Source organism: Littorina saxatilis, linkage group LG8 (assembly GCF_037325665.1).
Source record: "Littorina saxatilis isolate snail1 linkage group LG8, US_GU_Lsax_2.0, whole genome shotgun sequence".
NCBI lineage: Eukaryota > Metazoa > Mollusca > Gastropoda > Littorinimorpha > Littorinidae > Littorina > Littorina saxatilis.
Window position 1 is genome coordinate 31,461,103 of NC_090252.1, and position 11,761 is coordinate 31,472,863.

An 11,761-nucleotide genomic window follows, 5' to 3' on the forward strand; every position below is an offset into this window, starting at 1 on the left:
TCTCTCTCTCTCTCTCTCTCTCTCTCTCTCTCTCTCTCTCAATTATCCTCTGTATATGTTCCAAGGACAGGTTGGAAGATTAGGCTAAGCCTAAAACCTTTATCCTTGTGTAATAAAGTTCTGAGTTCTGAGTTCTGAGTTCTCTCTCTCTCGCTCTCTCTCTCTCTCTCTCTCTCTCTCTTTCTCTCTCTCTCTCTCTCTCTCTCTCTCTCTCTCTCTCTCTCTCTCTCTTTGTGAGATGTGAGTTCTTTAACACGTCAACCTTGTATGTGACGTCAAACGTAGCTTGTTGACGCTTTTCTTCCAGTCTGAAAATGTACAGAGCTGCGATCATACGTGTGAGTTCAGTAAGTGTTGAGCATATTTCTTTTCTATTAAGTGTTTATGACTTTTCGTTGTGGATTTTGCGATTACAGAGATAAGTTGCAAATTGACCATGAGTCGCCGCGGTAATTATCAACATTGATTGGGTCTTTGAGAGTGAATGCTTACAATCGTTGTCCTCGGAAACACAAATCCAAAGCCGCGATGGTTCCACACATCAAACAATCAGCCTGATTGGCTTTTACTTTGACAATCCACGTTTCACCTGAAAGCTCAAACCCATTCACCACTTCGATTTATTGCATGGGGAACATGAGATTTATTTCGCAGGTGTTTGTGAATGAAAACTCGTGAAAATGATGACAACAACATTTATCAGTCTGGATGTCTCGAAAGGCTGAATCATATCAGATCTCGGCTGGGGCCTCGATCTGATATGATTTCAGCTTTCTCGACATTCAGACTGATAAATGTTGATATCACAGTCAAATCTAACGATAACTAATAATATGTTAATATAAGATCAAAATAAGTCCTGAGATTGTCTTTTAGGTCTATACACGGCTTCGAGACTTTAACATCGTGGTACTGATAAGGCAGATGCTATTGCACAGGATATAATCATGACGAGATAATGGGATTGACCAAGGTATAAGACAAATTCGCACTCTTTGAAATTGTAGTCATTTTTGACGGTGACTTGTCGGCTCCGCAAATTGATTGTTTCAGTCAGTATAACTAAATCAAAAAACTGGCAATGGGAAGACACACTCAAAGTGTTCCTGCCTTTCGTGCGGTCTAATCATTTCAGAACAACACAGAGATGCACATTTTTCACAACAACAAAGTAACAGTGCTATACACAGTATCATCTCTAACGCCTCTACGGTTCCTCTGAGGTCTCGCTAACATCAGTGGCCTCGCTGGCCTCAGAATCATTTGCTCCAGCCTGCTCCTCTGTCGGCTTTACGTCGAGCGTAGCCGCGACGCCCCTGTCTGCAGGGTGACTAGCTGGTCCCACGATCAGAGGAGGCGTTGTGACCGCCACTGGACCGCTTCTTGTAGCAATATATAGAGATGCCAATTGCCATGGCGACAACAACGACACCCCCTGCTGTTGCCCCGATGATGAGTCCAAGGTTACTCGAGCTGCTGCCTTTTCCGTCACTGCTGGTGCTGTTTGTGCCCCTGTTGTTGCAATTGGTGTCGGTAGTGCCGCTACCAACCTCTGTGGGCTCTGAAAAACCACAAGTTTTGCCCATGGTAATTTTGTGTCGATATTTATGGAACCTTTCCTTTTTTGTTCGGAGTGGCTCGGGATCCGGCCAGCCGGACCCGGAGCCCCCAGGCTCAGGCGCCGGATGTCACCAGTATCTCGCAAATTAGACTTTCCTGTTTTGCACCTATCGGTCAGCTTGCCTTCTTAGGTCAGTGAGTCAGTAGTGAAATGCGCTAGAGATCATGAGATCGCTGGTTCGAGCCTTGCCATTGTCGGTCAATTTTGTTTCTGTAAATAAATAACCTTTTTAACTAGTCCCCCCCAACCCCCTCTTAACTTTCCTTTGCTTTTGTTCTATAGTCCAAAGAATTTCGGGGATCGAACTGAGATCGCAACAACAAAGCAGCTTACGAGTCACTCAATTGCCCGGATCACTGAATTCGTCTGCGAATCAAGCAACGTGTTTCATTGGTCCCGAGGCTAAATTGAAGCAGCATTAGTTAAAACAAAATGCAGACAATAAATACTTAACTTGGAAAAAAAAAACAAAAAAAAACACGTTTTGTTAATGGCAAAAGATAAATCTACTTTTAGTGGGGCTTGTATGTTGCAAAATCATTCAAATCATGCAACAAACACCAAATTTAGCAAATATGAAGAGTTTTATGTGCTTAACAAAACCTGATACAGAGCCACCGCGAAAAATTAAAAAATAGGTAGTTTTTTAAAAAAAATTCAAAATGGCCGCCAGTGTAAACGATTGGGTATGTTAGGCATATTTCACTTTATGTGATTAACAGCAAATTTGGCGTAAATGGACATTTGCTTTTGCTTAACAAAACCTGATACAGAGCCACCGTGAAAAAATTAAGAAATCAGTAGTTTTTTTACCAATTTTCAAAATGGCCGCCAATGAAAAGGGTATTTAGGCATTTTTGATGCTACAAGACATTCTCTTGCAATAGAAACTAACACAAAAACATTTTTAAACAAAACAATACATGTATTGTTGGTGCAGAGAATGACTGGACGGTGTGGGTGGCAGGGTTGAAGAATTTGTGGATTAGCTAAACTGTGCAAAAATAAATATATTGCACCAATTTTCATACCAAAACGAAAACATTCATTCCTGTGCTGTTGTATTCAATGTATGCTATTGAGGGCACTCAACTTGGCTAACTGGAACACTTTTAAGATAAAAGGTGGCCTTTACATGGGTTATTTGACCGCCGCCCAAATAAGGGTACCCCCAAAATAAAACTGATAAAAATGTAATGTATCAACTCAAATGTCGACTAAAATTCATATTCGCTGTATTTTGAAAACGTTGTTTGTTCTCATGTGTTTAGACAACTAGCACATTCCGGCAAGTGTCTATACTCAAAAGAAACTTTGGCAGTACTTGAAACAACCATCTGTCATATATACATGCGAAGTCAAAACTATGTGGGATGTAAGTCAACAAACCTGTGGCAGTTTTTAAAATATTATTTCGTGAAGATTTGAAAGTGTACTCAAACGGTTGAACTACGCCTCGTGTGTAGACACACATTCATGAAAGTTTCAACGCAACCCACTTGGTCATTGCTAAAATACATGGATTTTAGTTGACTTGGGTATCCCTCAAATTTGACACATAAACATCTCATCCGTGAGATCGACACATACATCAGTAGGTACAATGGCACAACACTAGAAATATGCAAGATGGCAAAATAAAACCTGTTCTGGATGGATAATCAAGTTGACTTTCTCTTCGTATACAACAGTGACCCAGTTGTGCCACAGGAATAGTCGTCGGCTTTTTAAAAGGTACCCGAAGTTTTTGTCACATCTCTTTGTCACGTCAAGGGTATCCTTATTTTGACAGCGTAAATGATGATGTAACAAAAAAAAGTGCCAGATAGCGAAGATGCGAGCCTTTAATGGCATAGACAGTTTGAATAAAATGACACAGGAAAAAATGTTTGAGTTGGGGTATGAAAATGGGTGCAATAATATTATTGCACAGTTTAGATGCTGACAGTTTTCACAGGCATGCAAACACATTTGCAGAGAGCTGTGCTCTGCAGTCCTTCTTTGCAGCATTTGCAGCGTTTTGTTGTACAGCTCTTCTTGCAGGCACACCTCATGAGTTCTCGGCACACGCTGGATACCTCTTGAAAGCTCGTCCAGAATGACTCCCACTTTCCAGCCTTGAACTGCCAGCCCACATAGTTGGGTAGTCTAATAGGTAGATGGCTCTTCTCAATCTCATGTCCCGCAGCAGCACTTCACTTGTAAGGGGATTATGGCCAATTTGGCAGCTCTTTTTACTGAAGAGGTACCGTCTAGCACTGTTTACACCCAGTACGTTGCTGGTTTTGTCCTACAAATGTACACCAAAACGCTCTTGTGCTGCCCTGTCAGTGGTACTCAGCTTACAAAGAGGAGCAGACAACCTGAAGAAAGTTTGAGTGACGTCTTCAAATGCTTGCCATACTTCCCAAGCCTTCTGTTTTCCCAATACCATTGAAGAACGACATAGTGTCACAGCCTGTAAGGCTATGCAAAATGGGCAGACAAGGTGACTTTTCTTGGCCAATGGCTTTGGCATTGTGGCGATACACTTCACGAGCAGAAAAAAAAACGCAACACGGCTGGAATGAGAAGCACACTGTCTGGCCTCCTCTACATCCATGGTGCAGGAAATCAGCCTGGGGTGCCCTTCACACAAAAGATGAAAAGTGACATTTTTATTTGAATGTATTTGAATAATGTTTACTATCTCAGAGAGTCGGTCAAAGCCGGGGTAGCAAGCCTTCACACAACAGACCAAAATGAAAGAAAATTGTATTTCATGAATTCGTATGTTTCAGGTTAAAAAAAATAAAAAAAAGTTTCCAGTGACCCAACTGATTCTGGAGTTTTTCTGACCGCTACATTTATTCGCTTCAAACAGTCGCTAACAGAATGTTGACCATAGTGAGGGTATGTTAAACCCATCAAATTCACAGAGGTCGCTTACAAATTAATTATGTGCAAACATGTTCCAATTAATACAAATAAAAAAATCTTACTGTTAAGCTAGACAGGATGAATTAGGTAACAAACCTTGATACAGTAGTACTAGTGAAATCAGCTCCCTTCTGTGGTACCGGAATAATTGCAGAACGCTTGTTCCCAGGAACCGGCATGTGGTGTAACTCTTGTATATCCTGTACAAATAAAATTCACACCAATGCACGGTCAACTTAAAATAAGCAAAAGGATGAGAAACAAGCAACAAACCAAAATTGTAAAACTCAAAGAGCGGTACCTCTTCATTTTTCAAAACCACTTATCTCATTTGATTAGCATACACTGTATGCTTTTGTCGGTTACCTACCGTCTTTGAAAGTTTGATCACAACACTGTAAAGACATGGGGAGTGGAGTGTTTTTATCTCCAGCTGGTCATCCTACTATCTGGCCTACCCTCACTCAGTTTTTGACTCTACCCCTCCCCACCTCAGCCGTTTAGAGACTTATGGAAGTCCTTAACGTAGGCAGGACTAATTATCATACCATGAACAATCTCTTTCTCCTCGCCTTTTATTCAAAGTTCGTTTAATCTGTTTAAAATCACCAGCGTGGCGATCATGATTTCCTTACTTGTAATCAACAGATAGATCTAGATCTATGAGCATCACAATCCAGTTAATGAGCTATTGCAAGATTAAACAAAGTCTCTGCATTTCAGCGCTTCACCCGATGAATAACAGACCCCAGGGGAGAATTAAACAGAACAAGAAGGGCAAAGCCCATACGACTCACATGCTTTACACATTTTTCCTACCAAAATACATGTGACCTTGACCCAAGGTCAAGGTCATCCAAGGTCATGCAACACAAAGCTGTTAATTCAAGACATAGGAAGTACAATGGTGCTTATTGGCTCTTTCTACCATGAGATATGGTCACTTTTAGTGGTTCACTACCTTATTTTGGTCACATTTCATAAGGGTCAAAGTGACCTTGACCTTGATCATATGTGACCAAATGTGTCTCATGATGAAAGCATAACATGTGCCCCACATAATTTTTAAGTTTGAAACAGTTATCTTCCATAGTTCAGGGTCAAGGTCACTTCAAAATATGTATACAATCCAACTTTGAAGAGCTCCTGTGACCTTGACCTTGAAGCAAGGTAAACCAAACTGGTATCAAAAGATGGGGCTTACTTTGCCCTATATATCATATATAGGTGAGGTATTGAATCTCAAAAACTTCAGAGAAAATGGGAAAAATGTGAAAAATAGCTGTTTTTTAGGCAACATTTATGGCCCCTGCGACCTTGACCTTGAAGCAAGGTCAAGATGCTATGTATGTTTTTTGGGGCCTTGTCATCATACACCATCTTGCCAAATTTGGTACTGATAGACTGAATAGTGTCCAAGAAATATCCAACGTTAAAGTTTTCCGGACGGACGGACGGACGTCCGGACGGACGGACGGACGACTCGGGTGAGTACATAGACTCACTTTTGCTTCGCATGTGAGTCAAAAATGATGTGACATTGGTGAATGGATGCGTATTCTTGAAAACTTACCTTCCGAAACGTTGTTTTCGCTCAAATCAAAACACGCAATGTTGCGGAGGCCGCCATCTTGAATTTTTATGCTGCGGATATATACAATTCTAAAAACGATCAAATTAAATACCAGAACACAAAAATACCCATAAGAGTACTTATGTCATGCATGTGTTATCAGCAGACAAACTCTGGTGCAAGGTAAACCATTTCATTTTACATTTGCTGAGTTGGGAATATTTACTGCTGAGCGCTTTTGGTACGAACTTCGTCTGCTGTAAATGCAGCCTTTTATTCCCTATAAAAAAAAACGATTTCTGAAGTGGCTCTGTATCTGAAATCCCTTAAATAATTATAAGGAACAATATCACAAAGTATGATGTTTGTTGCAAGATGTGAATGATTGATTAGTGCGTCTGCAACATACGAGCCCCACTATTTGCACCGAGATACTTCGACAGAATCTCGCTGACACCTGCTAACGAGCCGCATCGACTCTCGCTACGATCAGTTGGTCATCAGTGACCGCACTGTTGCCGAAATACACGTCTTTGTGAATCCAACACCAATCATTATCAATCTTTCTCTGCAGTTCGTTGAATTGATCAGCGATTAGAGATTCCTACACAAACACGCATTAGGATTTACTGGGTGAGTACAGTTTTGGTTCGGTCGACTTTGTGGGTTCCCTTCATTGACTTTGAGCGGCGGTCACGTGATACCAGTAAAATAAATCTGTAATCCGAAAGGTGATCAAGAAAGTCAAGTGAACGGTCTTCGGCCCCGCCGTCCTTCCCCATATGTGTACAGGCCGATGGCTTCACAGTAACGTTCTCTCTCTCTCTGAGTCTCTGAGTCTCTCTCTCTCTCTCTCTCTCTCTCTCTCTCTCTCTCTCTCTCTCTCTCTCTCTCTCTCTCCCTCCCTTCCTCCCTCCCTCTCGCCCTCCCTCTCTCTCTCTCTCTCTCTCTCTCTCTCTCTCTCTCTCTCTCTCTCTCTCTCTCTCTCTCTCTCTCTCTCTCAGGCTATTGAAATCTACTTGGAGCCGTATTCAGGTGCTCTTCCCTTGACAGGAATTTTAAAAGTTGCAGTTTAATTCAGGCTGGGGAAAGAGATACAGCATATTTGGATCTAATAACGCAAACAATACTAGGCGTATAAGCAAATGATTAGAAGTAGGTCTAGAAATATTACTTCAACAGCTTCATAACAGCATAATTATTGTGAATACAGTACATGTATAATATGTACCTCATAGTTCCATCTTTTACTGTATCAGGGATAATTATTTGAAAATTTAGCTCACTGCGCGTGTTTCGAGAGACTTTGTAAAACATTTTGCTGTCAACGACCAAAACCTTGCGTTCAAAACTGTTTTTGAAACAAATATGCATCCAAGTACCTACTTTTCGGTCTCGAGACGTGGACTAGCTTATGTAGAGTACACAGAGACGACCTAAGCGGTGCAACAAAATGAGACAGGAAGCTCTGTGACGCCACCACGCGAAAGTCTGTATACTACATCAGACATTCTTTGCTATTGTTGACAACAGTAAAAGTTGGTGGCCCTTTTTTGAAGCGATTACCTATTACCTTGCATTACGGTACCTTTTAACAAGTCGCGTAAGGCGAAAATACAATATTTAGTCAAGTAGCTGTCGAACTCACAGAATGAAACGCAATGCCATTTTACTCGTAGCATCGTCAGGCCACCGCTCATGGCAAAGGCAGTGAAATTGACAAGAAGAGCGGGGTAGTAGTTGCGCTAAGAAGGATAGCACGCTTTTCTGTACCTCTCTTTGTTTTAGGCCAAAAAAAAAATTGTCTGTTTAGGGTAACCCGACCGACCCTATCGATTTGGCGCCGACCCAAAAACTTTTTTTTGATTTCAAAAAAAAAAAAAAAAAAAAAGAGGTAAAAATGCTAAAAAGAGACATTTGGCGTTTCTTTCTCTCCCTTTCTCTCTGTTTTATTTATACGTTAGTTTTGAAACATGTATTCATCAAATATAAGAAGTGAATGAATCAGCCAACATAGCATTTACATACACCAAAAAAAAAAAAAAAAAAAAAAAAAAAAAAATTTACCTACCCACCGACCCTACTTTTTTTGGTCATGTTACCCTAAACAGACAATTTTTTTTTTTTGGCCTTAAGTTTCTGAGCGTGTTTTTAATCCAAACATATCATATCTATATGTTTTTAGAATCAGGAACCGACAAGGAATAAGATGAAAGTGTTTTTAAATTGATTTGGACAATTTAATTTTGATAATAATTTTTATATATTTAATTTTCAGAGCTTGTTTTTAATCCTAATATAACATATTTATATGTTTTTGGAATCAGCAAATGATGGAGAATAAGATAAACGTAAATTTGGATCGTTTTATAAATTTTTATTTTTTTTTACAATTTTTAGATTTTTAATGACCAAAGTCATTAATTAATTTTTAAGCCACCAAGCTGAAATGCAATACCGAACCCCGGGTTTCGTCGAAGATTACTTGACCAAAATTTCAACCAATTTGGTTGAAAAATGAGAGCGTGACAGTGCCGCCTCAACTTTCACGAAAAGCCAGATATGACGTCATCAAAGACATTTATCAAAAAAATGAAAAAAACGTATGGGGATATCAATCCCAGGAACTCTCATGTCAAATTTCATAAAGATCGGTCCAGTAGTTTGGTCTGAATCGCTCTACACGCACGCATGCACGCACACACACACACACACACACACATACACACACACATACACCACGACCCTCGTTTCGATTCCCCCTCGATGTTAAAATATTTAGTCAAAACTTGACTAAATATAAAAACTATGTGTTTGTGTGTATGGAAAGCGGAAGAAACAGCACAATCATGCAAGGACAGTTCGATCAGTATTTGGTAATGTGGGGGAAAACGGTATAAAAGTGGAATTGTTCGTCCGAAATGGCGTCAAAAAAAGGGCACGGCAACACCAACCCTCTTTGAAGCATTCTTTCTCCTCAATATGAAACAACAGAGTTTATCTGCAGGCATCCTGTTTACGTGCAGGAAATGCTAAGAAGAAGAAGAAGAAGACAAGTCGCGTAAGGCGAAAATACAATATTTAGTCAAGTAGCTGTCGAACTCACAGAATGAAACTGAACGCAATGCCATTTTACTCGTAGCATCGTCAGGCCACCGCTCATGGCAAAGGCAGTGAAATTGACAAGAAGAGCCGCGGGATAGTAGTTGCGCTAAGAAGGATAGCTCACGCTTTTCTGTACCTCTCTTTGTTTTAACTTTCTGAGCGTGTTTTTAATCCAAACATATCATATCTATATGTTTTTGGAATCAGGAATCGACAAGGAATAAGATGAAAGTGTTTTCAAATTGATTTGGACAATTTAATTTTGATAATAATTTTTATATATTTAATTTTCAGAGCTTGTTTTTAATCCGAATATAACATATTTATATGTTTTTGGAATCAGCAAATGATGGAGAATAAAATAAACGTAAATTTGGATCGTTTTGAAAATTTTTATTTTTTTTTACAATTTTTATATTTTTAATGACCAAAGTCATTAATTAATTTTTAAGCCACCAAGCTGAAATGCAATACCGAAGTCCGCGCTTCGTCGAAGATTACTTACCAATTTGGTTGAAAAATGAGGGCGTGACAGTGCCGCCTCAACTTTCCGGAAAAGCCGGATATGACGTCATCAAAGACATTAATCAAAAAAATGAAAAAAACGTTCGGGGATTTCATACCCAGGAACTCTCATGTCAAATTACATAAAGATCGGCCCAGTAGTTTAGTCTGAATCGCTCTACACACACACACAGAGACACACGTACCTAAAGTGTGGATGGTTACCTAAGAGGCGGCACTGGGTGTAGTGCCTTTCTAGTGCACTTGCACTACAACAGCACTGGGTGCAGTACTCGCTCCGGCATCGAAGAATTTTGCACTAAAAAATGCACAAAATTTGACCTATTTCGTCGCCTATAGAGGACGGAAAGAATGTCATTTTGAACATTGTTATGACATTCTTTCCGTCAAAAAAGTCAATTTAACGGTGTTAAATGAAGCGAGCATCCACACAATTAGGTTGCCATCCAGAGTTTAGGTTGCCATCCACGTGTGGATAGTTGCCTTATGGTGATTTAGGCAACCAAACCTGTGGAAACATGGGTACACACACCACACACACACACGCACACACACACACACGCACACACACACGCACATACACCACGACCCTCGTTTCGATTCCCCCTCGATGTTAAAATATTTAGTCAAAACTTGACTAAATATAAAAAAGGAGGAGAAGAAGGAGAAGGAGAAGGAGATACACTTTTATTGTGGATACAGCGATCCTAGTCATTCGAGTTATGGTGGAAAATAAAGATTCGAGTTCATGCAGATTTTGATTATGTGTACGTGTGGGTGTGTGTGTGTGTGTGTGTGTGTGTGTGTGTGTATTTGTGTGTGTGTATGTGTGTGTGTGTGTGTGTGTGTGTGTGTGTGTGTGTGTGTGTGTGTGTGTGTGTGTGTGCGCGCAAGTGCGTGCAGACAGACAGGATATGATAGGGTCGCTGACTGATGAAGTGAACTTACCTTCAAACGTTATCTCGCAAGCATTGCCAATATCAGGCGTAACGCCGAAGCAGGGAACTGTACACTGTAATGTATCTCTTTTATGGGTTTTATTTGCACCCATGAACTTGTAGACATAGGTGTAGGTGTTGCCGTCTTTCTTTGTGCATTTTGCTTCTCCGTTGGGAATGACGCCCACATCTGGATTACATGTTGGTGGATAATCAGGGTTGGCACTAACTCCCGGATTTCCGTCTTCTGTAAGTATTATTGGTATTTTTGTGGGTGTCGGACTGCACGTTACTCTGTCACCATAAATGGTGCAGTTGACCAGATTTGGACCGCCTTCAACAAATGTGTCTGGGCAGTGTGTTGTAGCAACAATTTGCAGATTCACTGAAACAGAATAAATTATGTTAATACGATATCGCAACTTGCACTGGAAAGGCGTAAACATGGGGTTGTGGAGGTTTGTGAAAGCAAGCGGAAAATAGATACATAAGTCGTGTCAAGCATTTTGTCAATCTGCCAGCCTGTTTTTATTTGATTAAAGTAAGAACACCTAAGGCGCCATTTCGGAAGGCTTTTTTTGTGTGGCGATTTGGACCTAAAAAAGGTAAAGAGACATTCGCTGTGCTGTAATTTAGAAACACCTGCAATGATTTGCTCAAAACTGCTCCAAAACTGTGCACAATAATTACATACATTTTAATCATCCAGAGGTTTGCTTTTCCCAGCTTTTTTGTTGTTGTTGTCAGAAGTCCGGACTTCCGTTCGTTCTGTTGTTACTTAACATAGAATGGGTAATTCTTAGAAATCGTTCACTGGAAGTACTCGATCATTATTCAACCCTTTCCATACACCACTCCAATATTTGGAATGAAGAACAAGAACGCTTAAGCGCAATTAAGCATTCAGTCAAGCAGGGCCGGACCAAATGAGTTGTAAGGGGGGGGGGGGTCCTCCTTTTTTTGGGGGGGGGCAAATCAGCGAAGTGGCGAAGCCACAAGCGCGCGCCTGCAAAGCAGGCGCGCGAACTAGGGGGGTCCGGGGGCATGCTCCCCCGCAAAATTTTTGAAAAACGGTAAAAA

General features: G+C 40.6%; 1 protein-coding gene across 1 annotated transcript; it reads right to left on the reverse strand.

The window, feature by feature from the left end:
- Positions 1 to 1,235: 1,235 nt before the first annotated feature.
- LOC138972259 (uncharacterized) lies at positions 1,236 to 11,557 on the reverse strand. Its single transcript, XM_070344978.1, has 2 exons — positions 10,692 to 11,557; positions 1,236 to 1,561 (listed from the first exon to the last, which is right to left on the reverse strand). Exons 1-2 carry the CDS (start codon positions 11,125 to 11,127, stop codon positions 1,332 to 1,334), a joined length of 666 nt encoding a protein of 221 aa, XP_070201079.1. The 5' UTR covers positions 11,128 to 11,557; the 3' UTR covers positions 1,236 to 1,331.
- Positions 11,558 to 11,761: the final 204 nt, after the last annotated feature.

Bases quoted from the DNA above. Each gene is read 5' to 3' on its own strand.
- LOC138972259 (XM_070344978.1), bottom strand. From the start codon at position 11,127: ATGTTTACGCCTTTCCAGTGCAAGTTGCGATATCGTATTAACATAATT. The intron at 1,562-10,691 runs GTAAGTTCACTT...GTGGTTTTTCAG, and splicing joins TTGCGAGATAACGTTTGAAG to AGCCCACAGAGGTTGGTAGC.